General features: G+C 40.4%; 1 protein-coding gene across 2 annotated transcripts in view; it reads right to left on the reverse strand.

Moving 5' to 3' along the window:
• Positions 1–1139: 1139 nt before the first annotated feature.
• TSPAN12 (tetraspanin 12) overlaps positions 1140–16926 on the reverse strand; it is a 73462-nt gene continuing 57675 nt past the window's right edge. For both annotated transcript variants that reach the window (XM_036425410.2, XM_045576295.1), the window contains exon 8: positions 1140–2513. In XM_036425410.2, coding sequence (XP_036281303.1) covers positions 2208–2513 — 306 coding nt within the window. In that variant the 3' untranslated portion in view covers positions 1140–2207. The remainder of the gene's footprint in view (positions 2514–16926) is intronic.

The following is a 16926-nucleotide window of genomic DNA, read 5'->3' on the forward strand; positions in this document are numbered from 1 at the left end:
TTTTACCAACGTCAATAAAACATTTACTTGTTCTTTCTGTGCACAGAAATTTGACTGCTAGTCGAATAATTCAAATAACACTCATAACAGCTTCATTTACTTGGGCATTTTAGGTAAAATTATGAAAATTTGAGGTGGTAAGGAAATTATAAAAAGGGTTTCTTTTGATTCTGATTAAGCAAGCTATTTACTGTCTTCATTTAAATCTATGGAATAGATAAAATCTAGCTGTTGATTTAAAATATTGTAGTCCTTAGGCTATTTTTCTCTTAAAATTACTTTAAAAACTGGGATATGAAAATATTGAGGAGATAAACATAAATGGGTACTTTTATATAATACATTATATCAATTAATTACATTATCATTTAGCTCAAAATCAAACTTGAAAAGTAAATGGGCATCTTTTATCTTTTCTCATTGAAGATGCACCTTATCTAATAGAGAATATGCTAATTAACTGTCACATCCTCAAAGATGGCATCACCCACAAGATGGCGGCACCCAATCCCTTATGCCTCCCAGAGCTGGCCCAAGGTGCAGGCAAGTCTCAATGATGGTTGCCCATCTGCCCAGGGCTGCCCAAGGCTCAGGTAACCAGGGCTGGCCCAGGCTTGCACTGCCAGCAGTGGCAGCAGCAGAGATTTGATGGGGGCATCCCTTTCCCCCAATTGCCAGGTACAAGGTTGCCGTCTGCCCCTAAGGGCTCTCAGACTGTGAGAGGGGGTAGGCTGGGCTGAGGAACCCCCCATCCAGCACATGAATTTTCATGCACCAGGTGTCAAGTATTCTAATAGGTTAGCTTGAGTTTGAAAATCATTATTATTACGATATTCAATCATTTCTTCTCACATTTTTCTCCCTTTGCCAATCTTCTTGAGTGGTAAAAGGGCTTACAATTATATAAATTAGACAGACAAATTATTACTCTCTAGAAAATATTTATTGACAAGTTTTCATTTTCTTTCCATTTTCTGAGAAAAAAACATAATAGATAAAATACAGTAAAATGCACTTTTCCCATTTTAAATAAATATATTTACTCTTGTAAAAAATTTAATAATCTGTGTATTTCACCATAGTATCTTAATCAGTGAAATAAAGCAAAGAAATTATCTGGTTAAGTTGCCACTTATCTTAATGATTCTCACAGCATTTCCCTGGAGAAAGGGAACACTATTCTCTGAAGAATTATATTCAGACTTGGATACTGTCACTTTTTGTTTCCAGAAGGCAAAGATAAGCTTTTTTAATAAGTGTTTAATGTCAAAAAGAGTCTTAGTTTGAGAGAAAGATAGCATCCAGGTCTTTGCTAAATGAGATAAGTTGTGTGTAAATTTTCTTATTAATACTTCCTAGGAACCAGACTGCATTCTGCATTATAATGTCTCCTTTTGTATCACACTAGCAATTTTTCAAAATCAGTGGTTACGTATTTAAATTAACAATTATGTAATGTACTGTAATGTAAAAACCAAGACAGATTTTTAAAACTCTACTAACAGGAAAGGTTAAGAATAATGCTGTTATACAGGACAAATGTATCCTTTTCACAATTGTTATTAACATTATAAGAACTGAAATCTAGTGGGTTATACAGACTTAACACAGATTCTCATATACACATAGATCCCTGATCAGCTTAAGACAATACGTTAGTTTGCTCTTGGAAGTAGTTAAGAATATTTTAGTAACTAGCAAAAATCACATTTAGGTAGTCACCAATCCTCAGACTTTTCTTATGTCTAATCTATTTTACCCTCAAAAAATATATCACCAAAGAATAAAAATCATTAGTATTGTTTTACTTTCTATGTTAGCAGTTAACTGGTACTTTATATACGAGAGAGCTTACAGAAGTAAATAGAGCTTTACTGTAGCTCCAATCCCTCCATAGTAGGCATGCAGAAACATTGGTCAATCTGTACCAAAGCAAAAACCTCAAAGCATACTATGTTTAGTAAAAATCTGGCACAGCTATAAAGTGGATTTTAGATCTGGCCTTGGCATTGTAAATGGCATCAACTATTGTCCATGTGGTAATATAATATATGGAACTTTTACCTCTTTGTTTTAAAGATTTCAAAATGACATGCGTAGTCGTCGATTTATAACATTTTTATTTCTACACATTTCTGGAACAACTCTGTGCTCAAAAACTCACGAGTAAAATAAAATAACTGAGTGGGTTCCTTTTTTGACATTCTCTATAATTCCTCCATTTCAAAGTGTGTATCGAAGCTGTTCGCCATGGAGGTGTGTTCAAAGATCCTTGTCAGGCTTGGTTTCAACAGTTCCACTGAGTGACATGACAGGTGCTGAGTCGTGTCATTCTTCAGGGACATTATTTGGTCTGTCCCAGGCTCCCTCCTATCATAATAGAGAGCCCAGAGCAAAGTGATGGTGAGAATCATGGCCAGGATTTGTGTCACTCCAATGGAGATCCCCAGAAACCTTAGCACCTGCAGTTGTTTGGTTCCTCTCAGAAAGGAGTACATTTTCTTCCCACAACCCTGTAAAAGAAATGACACAGTCAAAGTTACTTTGGGTGAGTTACAGAGGGCCAAATGATGAAAACAATCACTATCAGTTAATGGAACAAAACGACTGAATTCTAAAGTTTAAAACAGTGACTCTCAACAGGGACACCTGTGAGAAGCCAGAGGGGAGATTGAGATGGAACTCTTTGAAAAGCCTGCCCAGTGATTTTTTCTTTCTTCCTTACTACTTGAAGTTGGGAGCTGCTGGTAAAACACATGTCTAGAGCAGGGGTTGGTGAACTTTATTTTTGATAAAAGGTCAGATAGTAACTCTTTTATGGTTTGTAGGCCACGTGGTCTCTGTTCCACCTACTCATCTCTGCCACTGAAACACCAAAGCAGCCACAGACAAAATGTAAATGAATGGATGATGTAGCTGTGGTCCAGATTTGGGGAACAGGCCACAGAGTGCAAACTTCTGACACAGACTGACTCCAATTTTTCAAAAACTAAAGTTTCATCATTATTATTATTTGTGTAGACTGTTTGATTATTGTTCATTTGGTCAGAAGCTTTTCTCCAGAAATCAGGAATATTTCTCCAGGCTACTGCTGAGCATGCTGGTGAGTGGAAGTCGATTTGTTCCCTTCTCCCTACCTCCCACATGCACACACACCTCTGTCCACTGCCTGCAGCAGATGTTTACATGGGGGACTTCCTGACATGGCTCCAAGTTCTAGTTCTACCAGGTAAGAATTTGACATCTGACTTAAAAAAATAAGCAAGATTTTTGTTTGCGTTTAGTTTTAATTTGAAAGGTTAGCGAGTACCTATGGTAGTCAAAGAAGATAATACAGAAAGAAGAGACGAGAAGGAATAAAAAGAGGAAAAAAAATCCATGAGCAAGGAAAATGGGGGTTGAGGGGCAAATACATGGAGGTATAATGTGGCTAACAACTGTCATAAGTCACCTCACAGGTGACCGAAGTATAGGCTACCTGCCATGTCGCTAATGAATCCACAACAAAGTGAAAATTCCCTCTTCTAAAAAGAAGCTGGTTCTAGATTAAGGTAAAAACATGGGAATTTTATAACAATTAACAAATTTCAAAAACTTTGAAGATTCTGAGATGTTACTCTATTTGGAAGCTAACAAACTAGCCTGCGGTGGTTTGGTGGATGCTGGTAAGGGAGAAAAAGAATTTTATCATTCACAGCAATAGCAATAGCCAGAGTATATTCCAGTTCCTTGAGTCCCCAGAACAACATGAAGATAGCGAGATGACCCCTGCACATTGAGTGGGTTGCACAACACCAATCTTTTGGGAACCCTAATCTTTTATTTATTTATTTATTTATTTATTTATTTATTATTTTTTTTTTTTTAAGTAATAGATTGGCTTTAATTTCTTACCTTCTCTCAGTCAAATATAACTTAGTGATCTAGTTTTAGTTCACATTGTCCTCTGAAAATTGGCCAATTTAGAGAGAATTCTATTATTATAATCAATAATAGAGCTACACAGTTTTAATTAAAATAATTATTTAAAGACTGTCCTCAAACCTAAGGATACTGGTTTTGTAATTGTTTTTTTTTTTTTTTTAAATCAATCTTTACTGTTCATATTATTACAAAGGTTCCTCATTTCTTCCCCCCTCCACCAGGTTCCCACCCCGCCCTCCGCCCCCTCCCTATCCCCCATTGTCCTCATCCATAGGTGCACAGTTTATGTTCAGTCTCTTCCTCCCCCCCTTTCCCCGATAGTAAATCCCTTTTCAGATAGTAATCAGTTACTTAGCATTTTCTCATATCAATAATACCTCCACATGCCCAATGATACACTTCACACAAAAGACATTTCCAAATAGGTCAACCAGCCTCATCCAGGCCCCACCCAAGGCACTCACAGATCAACACCCCCGCGCTATACTAACTCATCACACCCAGATCTAAGCCTTCATCACTTGATTCAGCAGACCCTCAAGTTCCCGCAAAAGTTTCCAGCCATGTCTGAGAGGCAGCCGTGGGGCAGGGCAGGCGAGGAGCGAGCTGTCCCAGGCCTGGCTGCTCTGGGCCTGGCCTCTGTTGCTCTGGTTAGTTCCACAACCAGCTGCTCCGGGTCTGGTCACTGCCGCTCCCAACCTAGTTGCTCTGGACTTGGCTGCTGCTGCTCCGGGCCTGGCTGTTCCCAGCCTGGCAGCTGCTGCTCCGGGTCTCCTAATCTTTTATAATGGGCAGGAAGAATACTTGTTCTTTGCATTGGAGAGAAACATTATCATCATGGTCTTGAACAGTAAGAAAACTTGCCCTTTTCTCTGGAGGGACACACTTTCTTCGTTGTGAAGGCTGTTTGCTATGCACAACCAAACAAAATATAAGCAGCCAGTGACTCTTCTCTCACAAGACAAGCAAGAGACACATGGAAAATTATCTCCCAACAAAACCTTGACTTTTCCAGTTTTTACTCTAGGTTCAGGGTAAAAGTGAGTCGGTGCTTACCCTATTAAGGCAGCTACTTGAATAAAAAGAAATTGATCATTATTTATATAACTGCTTCCTTGTTTTCTTCTCTAGATTCCACAAAGAACTCAACTAAAGCAAGGAAGGCAAGAGTCAGTTGTTAGAACTTCTGCATTATATTGAAAGAGGGAATGAATGATACATAATTATTAGATTTCTAAAGATAATGATTAGTAATTATACCCCAATAACTCATAACTCTCAATAAATAAATAAAAAAAATCATGTATAACTACTCAGACATATTTCAATAACTACGTTTTTTTCTAGTACATAATGTAATGCAAATTAACAGTAAAAGATAATCCATGTTTCATCAATTTAACCAAAAGTAAAATTAAAATATTTATAATTTACTATTATTTAACATCAGCATAATAAGATCACTTCTCTGGCCATCTTACCTATTTGATACATACAAATATGCATTTGCACACAGACACTCTGGAAAACCAAAATAGATTTCACAAACACAAATTATCAATGTTCAAATATTTTTCAAAGAGTTCCACTGAGCTAGTCTATCAGAACTCATTCACACTTAAGTTTGTGTGTCATTCCAACAAGCATCCTTTTGTGACACAGCACAGAATGTTCAGGATCATGAACTGGCCGAGACCGGTTTGGCTCAATGGATAGAGCAACGGCTTGGGGACTGAAGGGTCCCGGGTTCGATTCTGGTCAAGGGCATGTACCTTGGTAGCGGGCATATCCCCAGTAGGGGGTGTGCAAGAGGCAGCTGATCGATGACTCTCTCTCATCGATGTTTCTAACTCTCTATCTCTCTCCCTTCCTCTCTGTACAAAATCAATAAAATATTAAAATATATATATATCAATGAAACCAAGAACTTGTTCTTTAAAAAAAAAAAAAAAAAAGATCATGAACTGCAGAGCCTGAATTCTGAATTTCAAGTCCCTGCTCTGTTACTGATAATTTATGTGACTTTGGGCAAGTTACTTAATCTGTCTATGCTCCAGTTTTCTATCTGAAAAACATTCAGAGTAATACAGCCTACTGTTAGAGACTTGGAGAGAATTAAATGACTAAACATATTTAAACACTTAGAATGGGGTTTGGTACATGGTAATGAGGCTTTGTGTACCCTTGGCAAAGGCTGGGAGACTTACTGGTTCTAGGCATCTAAGGAAATATCTGTTCATTCATTAACTGACCAAAAGCTAACAGAGCATAGACTTTAGGGGCCACACATGACAAAGAATAGAGAAACTACAAAATGAGTTCAGAAAAATCATTAATGAGCAAATAGCAACAATAAACCACAAGCTTTTGGGAGGAGGTAGAACCTGATTTACAGAGTTGCCACACAGGGGTCCTCAAACTTTTTAAAGTGGGGGCCAGATCACGGTCCCTCAGAGAGCTGGAGGGCCGGATTATATGAACTACTAATTCCTACTGTAACACCTCGGCTGCGCTCACTGCCCAAAAAACCTGGCGGGCTGGATCAGACTCTTCTGCTGGCCGTATGTGGCCCGCAAGCCGTAGTTTGAAGACACCTGAAAATGTCCAGTTTTCTACAATAACAACAAAAAAAACCACAAAAAAATCACAAGAGATGCAAAGAAACAAGAAAGTATATCACACACACACACACACACACACACACACACACACACACACACAGATACATCAAAGAAAATGCCTTGACATCGAACAGGCCAATCAACCTGATAGGGAAGGCATGAATGGGGATGGGTAAGAGGTCAACTAAAGGACTTGTATGCATGCATATAAGCAGAACCCATGGACACAAACAGTGGGAGGGTGAGAGCTTGTGCTAGATTGTGAGGGTGGCCAGGAAGAGGTCAATGGGGAGAAAGGAGACGTATGTAATACTTTAAACAATAAAAAAAATTAAAAAAAGAAAATGCTTCTAATAGAGGAACTCAGGGCCTCACTAGAGAGCTCTGTCCATACTTGAACACAGTAGTTAAAAATAAATAAATATGCTTATTGATTTCAGAAAGAAATAGAAACATCAATGATGAAAGAGAATCATTCCTGCAACTCAGGCACGTGCCCTGACCGAGAATGGAACCAGTGACCTCCCGGTTCATAGGTCGACACTTAAGCACTAAGCAACACCAGCCGAGCGAAAAACAGTAGTCCTTAACAAGCATTTCCTTGTTGGAAGCTGTCTTTCAATAAGATACAGTTCTGCTCTCAGACAATCCTTTTTCCAGAAGGTAGAGAGCAATGCCTGAGGAGCTGTCACATCTCTTTAACCATCCTCTTCTCTAGACTACGTATTCCTACGCCTCCAAGTTTGCCAAGTGTATACACTTCGTCATCTTGATGGTCCCCTCCGGATTGCCTGGTTTTATCAATGCTTCCTAGGAGAGAATACTGATTTTTAACTTGAAAAAAACTAGAAAATGCAATATAATATTAAAACAACTAAGGTCTTAAAAATGGATTCTGATTCTACGCAAAATTCTTTTCAGGTGCCCCAGGAGAGTGGACATGGCATTGTATCACATGGCACATGGTTAGGCCCTGGTCTCCTTCCTGATAACTGGGACCTAAATGTTATGTCTCTGCTAAAGGGGGCCAGGGTTGTCTATTCAAAGCAAAGATCCTAGTTCGATTCCTCAACTTTTATAAAAATGTGTCAGTATTATCACTTCCTCAGTTTACACAATACATAGATAACCCCTCAAAACAAGATGGAATTTAATTACTTATGTCTGTCATCAGAATTCATTAATTAAAGTTTACCCTTCTCTATCAGAAAAAAAAGTTATTATTTAAAAGATGAAATCAACTGACTTCTCTATATATTTTAAAATTACATCCATGTATCAAACCAGACTATCAAAATCTGCTACACTGGAATATATTAGCCTATGCCTTGTATATTTTTCTCCACTAATGTGTATTTAAAAATACCATAAGAGCCAAAACAGTTTGGCTCAGTGGATAGAGCGTCGGCATGCGGACTGAAGGGTCCCAGGTTCAATTCCAGTCAAGGGCATGTACCTTGGTTGTGTGCACATCCCCAGTAGGACATGTGCAGGAGGCAGCTGATAGATGTTTCTCTCTCTCTCTCTCTCTCTCTCTCTCTCTCTCTCTCTCTTTTTCTCTCTCTATCTCTCTTCCCTCCCCCCTTCCTCTCTGTAAAAAAAATCAATAAAATATATTAAAGATAAAAATACCGTAAGAAACTGCTCAATAAAATTAATACAAAATAATATTGAAGATATTTTCTTAGGTAGTAATTCAGAGTAGAAGATTTTTTAAAATCTCACTTGAAAAAATACTTTCAAGTTTCATTCCCTTTGAAAATGTAAAATATTCTACTCTACCATTAAATCATGCAAATGATGATGTCTCCTTTTCATCTGAGCTTTCAGAAAGCTGCTGGGCAAGTATGAAACTCCACAACCCCATCTGTCCTCATATTAGGCATGTCTAATTATTCTGTTCTTAACCCTGACTTTCCAATGTTATTTATATTTTATTATTAATTCATTGCATCATTCTTGTTGTGTACTGTATTAAACCCTTTGTTTAATAAAAAGATACAGGTTGTAAATCTCTATATATAAAAGCCTAAGCGACTATTCGACTGGTAGCTACAACACACACTGATCACCAGGGGGCAGACACTCAACACACATGGAAACAAGGAACAGACTGATAAATCTCCGAGGGAATGGGGGAGGAGAGGAGACGGGAAGAGATTAACCAAAGATCTTATATGCATACTAGAAGCCCAGTGCACAGATTTGTGTACTGATGGGGTCCGTCGGCCTGGCCTGCACCCTCGGGGGGGGAAATTGGAATGCCGGTTTCAGCACAATCCCTGCAGGCCAGACAGAGGGACTCTGCCATCCTCTAATATGTAATAAAAAACTAGTTTATAAATAAAAGCACAAATTTTTCTATACTGACACAATTTAATATTTGATGACTCAGACGACATTGTGGAAACTTGCAGCATATTGCTCAATATTAGTGGTTCATTACACAATTACTTAATGTTAAAGGTTAACTTTCCAATACCCTTTTCTTGATAAGACAGTATTTTCCCAGACTTCTTTGCATAAAATAACTGTCCTCCTCAGCCACTCTCTAAATTTTTAATAGAAACAACTGTGAGCTTATGGTCCTTTCTGCATTATCCCCATTGAAATAATTCAGTCTGAACACAAATTGTGAACTTATTTTAAGCCAATCAAATAATCATGCATAATGTTTACACTTCTCAATGCAAACTCTGGTAGTTTCATTGAAAAGCAAGACACTAAGTCTAGAGGAAAAACAAATATAGATGTCTTTCCATATAATCTAGTTACATAAATTAACATTTCTGTTGAGTCAAAAAGAGAAAATAGAAATGTTCTGTTTCACAAAAGTTGTTTTAATCAGAATTGGAAAGAAATGAATTGCACTTATTTGCTTTTCTCAAAGTAAAATACTCTGAGTTGATTTACCTTGAATTTGTTTTCTTCCTAACTAAAGTTATGCTAGCCTTACATTAATATCCTCAGATAATCCAAAGCTATGAATAAGACACATTGGCTAACCTGCTTTACTTGCTGCAATATTAAAATTCTGATCGCCTATTAACAGTAAATAACATTACCTTTTTATCAGAGAAAAATTACTAATCCCTACATTTCCTGGAATCTATCTGAAGGCATGTCAGATGCCTCATTTCACTCGAGGAAATGATACACTTGAAATTATTCTCTAATCTATCTCCAAAATGAGTTTCTAAAATTAGAAAAGCACCGATGGCTTCCCCAGACCATGGCAAAGAGTTAGACAGCTCTCCTGGGCTTATGAAATAAAAGTATAAATACAGTCTAGGTGCCATACATACCAGTACGATATTTTCCTAATGGATTTATTATAATAAACACGACTTTCAAGTTTGAAAGGACTGTGCTAATCATCAGGTACAAATATATAATCTCTGCGCTAGTGCTTCTAAAATTAAAAAATGAATGATAGCAGTTCATGAGTTTTAAACAGTTGGACCACAAGTTCTCCACCGACAACCATAAGCTTTGCAGGGAAATAAATACGTCCTTAAAAAAAAAAAAAAAAAAAAAAAAGCTCAGCAGCAAGTAATAAAATTCACTACGGAACTTTCTGTTCTCTTAAAAGAAAGGTTAACCAAGCCCAGACACAGGAAATGAAGTAGAGAAAGTCTTATCTTATATAATAAAACTCCAATATGCAAATCAACCAAACGGTGAAACAACCGGTAGCTATGACACACACTGACCACCATGGGGGCAGATGCTGAACACAGGCATTGCCCCTGGTGGAGAGCGCAGCTCAGCCAGATGTCAGGCCCACGGCTGGCAAGCACAGTGGTAGTGGCAGAAGCCTCTCTCACTGATGCTGCAATGCTAAGGACCCCTCAGGGGATGTCCACCTTCCAGCTTAGGCCCACTCCCCGAATGTTGTGCATCAGGCCTCTAGTCTTAGCTAATAATGGACAAACATGTATATTGACCGTACCTCTGCTACGCCTACCAGCCAATCAGGAGGGAATATGCAAATTAGAAAGACAAAGATGGCAGCTGCCCAACTGCTCCAAGCATGGAGTGGCCAGGTGGGGCAGGACACCTGCTATGAGAGGGAGGGTGGGGGGTGAGGGGATCTACAGGAATGGCACTATGGCCCTGTAGTGAAGATGAAGAAGGCAGACTCTGGCTGGAGTTAGAGTCTGCAGCAAAGGCAGCAGACTCTGGCTGGAGCAAAGGCCTGGGTCCCGGGTGCAGGAGGAAAACTGGTGCTGGAAGCCAAGGGAAGGAAGGCCTATTGCTTGAATCTCTTCATGCAACAGGCCTCTAGTTTCTTAATAATGGCAGACCCTCAGGTCTCATTTAATCATCAATATATCTCCATTAGATAGCAAAACCATTGAATTGAAAAGACTACATTTGCCAAACATTTTTCATTTTTATGGGGAAAAAAACAAACAAAAAACGGACAAATAAAATGTGGTCCTAGACTATTGTCAGGAAGCCCAGCAGGTGCTGGCCTCCCAGCGAGGCCAGTTCCAGCAGCCAGCACTCGCTGCCGGATGGAGCAGAAGAGCCTTCCCAAGCTGCCCATTCACATTGCCTTTCACTGGGCCTTCCATCCACCTAAATGTTCCACTGTAAGAAGTGGGAAAGTGTTGAAACAAGAAAAGTGGGAGACCACATGAAGTCCCCAAAACCTTGACCTAAAAATCTAGCTTCAGCCAGCCCAAATATATATAACCAGGGGCTCAACCAGGGGCAATTTGGCTAGTGTAAACTCCAATCAGAGGCTGCTAATTTTTCTATTGACTTCAATAAGTTGTTAATAAATTACTGTTATAGTCAAAGCTGGTTTGGCTTAGTGGATAGAGCATCAAATCAGCCTAGGGACTGAAGGGTCCCGGGTTCGACTCCGGTCAAGGGCATGTACCTTGGTTGCAGGCACAACCCCAGTGGGGGGTGTGCAAGAGGCAACTGATCGATGTTTCTCTCTCATCAATGTTTCTAACTCTCTATCTCTCTCCCTTCCTCTCTGTATAAAATCAATAAAATATATATTTAAAAAATAAAATAAATAAATTACTGTTATTATTGTCATTAGCTACTACAATGCTTTGAAGATTTGTATTTATTATGTTCCCAGTGGTTTGCTAAGGGTTTCCCATTAAGTAGCTTGATTTCATCTTTGCAAGACTATAATGAGGCAGGTACTATTATTATCTCACTTAATAGATAAAAGTGATGTTTAGAAGTGGAAAAAAATATCTATAAAAGCTCAGCTTGCTCCTCAACAGTATTTCACATCTCAAAATCTTGGGATCAATTAGATCTGAGCTAAGTCACTGACTAGCTCTGTGACTAGCTAGGTCCCTTACCCTCTTTGGGCCTCATTTTTCTCATCTGTAAAATGGAGATAACAATACTGTAACCTTCAAAGAATTATGTCAGGGCTTAAAGGGGATAATGCATGTAAAATACTTGCTCATAGATCTATTAAATAGGTATCCTATTTGAAAAACGCAATGGGTACTTTTCTGATTTACTTTAACTCTCAGCTATTATTATACCATAAGCACATGCTACAGACAGGCACTGATCCAAGGGTTAATTCACATAGCTCTCCAAACATCCCTATGAGATAAGAACTCTGACAATCCTCTTTTTTCCAGGTTGGATTTCACCAATAAAGGTGAGAAAAATGAAGCACAGAAAGATTAACAACTTGCCCAAGGTCACATAGCTAGTAAGAAGCAGATCAAAGATTTAACCCAAAGAGTCTGGCCTGGGAGACTAGTCTGAACCGCCAAACAACAGTCATTCCTAAAATCCTCTTCTCCTTTGGTCTGCAGGACACTGCTTCCCATTTCTTCTTTCCTACAGTTGGTGACTCCTCCTCGGCTGTTAGTGTTGCCATCCCCCAACTTCTGTCCTTGGCCACACATGTCACCTCACCTCTTGGCGTGTCCTTCTTTACTCCCATGCACTCAATTGCCTCTATGCCCTGTAACCTGTTAGTGCTCCGACTCACCCCAGTCTGTTCTCCACCTCTTCATAATGAGTGAATCGTGGAGTCCAGTGGTTGGCAAACCGTGGCTCATGAGCCACATGCAGCTCTTTGGTCCCTTGAGTGTGGCTCTTCCACAAAATACCACGTGCTGGCACACACGTACAGTGGGATTGAAACTTCATGGCCCATGCGCAGAAGTCGGGTTTTGGCTCTCAAAAGACATTTCAGTCGTTGTACTGTTGGTATTTGGCTCTGTGGACTAATGAGTTTGCCGGCCATTGGTGTAGTCTATGGGAACACAGACTACCATCCAGACACCACATTCCCCAGCCTTCCTTGAAGCAGGGCCCAGCCATGTGAGCCCTCCCTAGTGGAATGTGAGCAGAGGTGACTGATGCAGAGCTTAGCACATGCGTTATGTTCCTTCCCAATGCCTCCTCTCCCCACTGACTGGAACTGGAGAAACACAGGAGCCACTCTGGAAGGTAGGTATTACAAAGAAATTTAGGTGTCTCACCATCCTGGGCCCCTGGATGGACCTGTGCAGCAGAGCTGCCTGACAGACTGGGTCAGCAACTAGTCTACTAGAGAGAAATACTAGCAGACTCCCACCTTCTCCAAGCTATTATATTTTGAGTCAGCTCTTTCCCTGATTCATACACACAAAATCCACATCTCTGACTGAGTTCTGTCTCCTCAGTTTCATATTTCCATGTACTGGGAGTACATGGACAAGGACCCTTAAAACCCAGCATTTCCAAAGTGGAGTGTAATCAAAGCCAACCCCCGCTCCCTCAAAAAAATGGTTTCTACATCTATTCAGGGCCCAAGTCAAAGTCAAGTGTCCTTGTCACTCACTTCCCACAGCCAATTCATCACCTAGCCCTTTTCATCCTCCCTCTTTCATATCCTTCACTCCCACTCCCTTCTCTCCATCCTGAATGGCACAAGAGAACCCCAGTCTTTACAGTCACCCACATGAGTGACCTGCAACAGTTTCCTACTGATTTCCTTGCCTCAAGCAAGACCCCATTCTCACCTCAACCCATTCTCTGCCTATACAATGATTTTTAAATATATATATTTTATTGATTTTTTACAGAGAGGAAGGGAGAAGGATAGAGAGTTAGAAACATCGATGAAAGAGAAACATCAATCAGCTGCCTCCTGCACACCCCCCACTGGGATGTGCCCACAACCAAGGAACATGCCCTTGACTGGAATCAAACCTGGGACTTCTCAGTCTACAGACCGACGCTCTATCCACTGAGCCAAACCGGTTTTGGCTATACAATGATTTTTAAGCACAAATCTAAAATTGTTATACTTTGTGAGGTACTTCCCAGGTCAAACCTATTATAATGGCTTTCACATGAGTAAATTCTAAAGGCAAAATCTACAAATAGAGCATGGGTGGCGGAGAGTGGGGGTGTTTGAATAGTGAATAGGTAACAAGAAACTCACGATTGAATTAAGTTGAGGAAGAGAATGAAAAGAAATAAGAAAGCATTTGTAACCTGAAGCCAAGCTGGCAGGATAGTTCAAGGCCTGATTAGATCAAGCAAAGCCTAGAGATAAAAGAGATCCGCCCTCCTGGCCAGGACTGACCCGGCAAGGCTTTGAATGGTGAAGCAGATATCACCTGTCAAGAGTCCAGCTGACCCCTGCCAGCGGTTGCTGAGGAGATAATGAAGTCAGCAGAGAAGCAGAAGGGAGTGTCTTTGACTCTAGATAAAAGAACCCTGGGAATGGAACTTCTTGGGGATATTCCATCTAAATCACCACTGGGCTGGCCGGAAAGCAGCCTACCTTTTACTATCCAGGCAGGGGATTCTGTGTGTGTTTAGCTGAGAATGGAGCTTCATTCTGGATAAGTCAGAATCCCAGGACTACTCTGCCCTCAGCATTCCTTTCATAATAATGCTTCCATTTTGCAAACATGCTCGCCTTCTTTATTTTGCAATCATCCGCAGACTTCCGCGGAACACGCACGCATTATCAGGTATCCAGGGCTCTGCAGAGTCCAGTTCCCATCTGTCCAGCCATGTCTGCCTGGCCCTCCTCATGCCCGCAGCCCCACTGTGCTGTGATGTCCGCCTTCCAGCTCTCACTGCATTGCTGCCTCTTTGCTTGGAATGGCCTTTGCAGCCTCATGCCACCCAAATATTTGCTGCCTTTGGTAATGACTGCTTATCTTTTAAGATCGGAAGTCCAGCCCTAGCTGGTTTGGCTCAGGGGATAGAGCGTCGGCCTGTGGACATCAAGGTCCCAGGTTCGATTCTGGTCAAGGGCACATGCATAGGCTTGGTCCCCAGTTGGGGGCGTGCAGGAGGCAACCAATCAATGATTCTCTCTCATCATTGAGGTTTCTATCTCTCTCTTCCTCTTCCTTCCTCTCTAAAATCAATAAAAATATATTTTAAAAAAGATTGGAAGCACAATGAATTTCTACCTCCTCTGTGTGCTCTCATTGCATATCTCACGCAAAAACACAATGGCAATCAAGGACTGTCTACCCTATGTCAGGCTCCATCTTATGTCCCAAGTCAAGATCATTCCCATCTCTTGTTCTAACACTGCTGTGGGACTCATTCTATGCAGATTTGACTCCCTATAGGTTAGCATCATCGGCCAGGACCTGGCCTGGGGCCTAAGCTGCTACCTCTCACTTTCTGCCTTGGACTTGTCTTTCAACACCTCCCCCACTAACTTTGTTTCCAGGGTGGTAATTTACTTGGTTCTAAGAAGAATGCCACTAATAAGGTTACCTGGGAGAAAAATGATCAATCCCCACTTCCACTATCTCCTTTTCATCCACAACACTGTCCAGTCTCTACCTCTGGCTCCAAAGTGCTGAGGAAATATTTACATGTCTCAGAAGTTGTGTGAGAAAACGATAAAATAAAAGTTGTTTCTATTAGTTAAAAGAGACATACAGCTTGACTCACTTTTCTCATTGGTCAAAGATGTTAGCAAAAAAGTGTTAATAAAAGTGCCAAGGGCCACAGAAAATTAAAAAAAAAAATGTATGTAGATTATAAAACAAACTACTTGCCAATGAGGTCTGGGTACAAAGGAGATGGGTAGGGATAGAACCTCAAAACTGCTCTCAACTCACAGAGTAACACTTACCTGAGAGAATGAAAACCTCTAATCATTCACCCAACATGGTTCACCATGAGCTGTCCTACCTTCAATGTGGGGGAGGACCCCTCAGTACCCATTCCCTACTGTGAGCACTGGAGACCGTACATACTTATCATCCGGTTCTTTGTCCCAGAAGCCAGAAAGATCGCTCTGCTCACATCCAACACCCTGCCCTTCTCTAGATCACTGTCTGTGCATGTTTCCTGTTACTCAGAGAAGAAATGAACAACCATCTAAAGAGGCAGAAAAGGTTTGCTTCCAATTATTTGTCACAAAAGAAATTATTAAGAGTATTTGAGCCTGGCTAGTGGGGCTTAGTGGTTGAGCATTGACCTATAAACCAGGAGGTCACGGTTCAATCCCTGGGCAAGGCACATGCATGGGTTGCAGTAGAAGGTGTACAGAAGGCAGCCAATCAAGGATTATCTCTCATCACTGATGTTTCTATCGCTCTCCCTCTCTCTCTCTAAAAATCAATTTTAAAAAACATATTTAAAAACATATACTCTTCACCGAAACCGGTTTGGCTCAGTGGATAGAGCGTCGGCCTGTGGACTGAAGGGTCCTGAGTTTGATTCTGGTCAAGGGCATGTACATTGGCTGCGGGCACATCCCCGATGGGGGGTGTGCAGGAGGCAGCTGGTCGATGTATCTCTCTCATCGATGTTTCTAGCTCTCTATCCCTCTCCCTTCCTCTCTGTGAAAAAATAAATAAAATATATTTTAAAAGAAACAAAACATATACTCTTCAACAGATATTTGCATGGCTGGGCCCTTCTCATCATTTGGTCTCAGTTCAAATGTCACCTCCTAAGCAAGCTTAGATCCTACCTGTCCTATCGTAAGTAGTTCCTTCATCAATAAAGAAATTCTCCTGCACATGACCCTGTTCAGAATCTCCAAAGTGCTTAACACCACCTGAAATTATTTTTATTGCCTCTTTCTTGTTAGTTGTTTATATTCCTAACTAGAATATATGTTACACAAGAGGAGAGATTTCTGTCTGTAGCATTCTCCACTGTCTGATCTTCAACACCTGGATCTCAGTCAGTAACTACAAAACATTTTGAATGAATGAATGCAATGGAACCAAACTGATGGTCAGAGATACTTCCAATTGTGATTTTTAAATGTATACTTTCAGAGATGCAGATATTTAAAGAGTTGTATACCAGACCCAACAATAACTCTGATGGGAATGTTCCTAAAATGTGCAACTATTGCTCTATTTCTGCCCTGTCATTTTTCACAGGTTTTAAATGTGTC

This window comes from Pipistrellus kuhlii, unplaced genomic scaffold, assembly GCF_014108245.1.
Source record: "Pipistrellus kuhlii isolate mPipKuh1 unplaced genomic scaffold, mPipKuh1.p scaffold_m20_p_10, whole genome shotgun sequence".
In the NCBI taxonomy this organism is placed as follows: Eukaryota; Metazoa; Chordata; class Mammalia; order Chiroptera; family Vespertilionidae; genus Pipistrellus; species Pipistrellus kuhlii.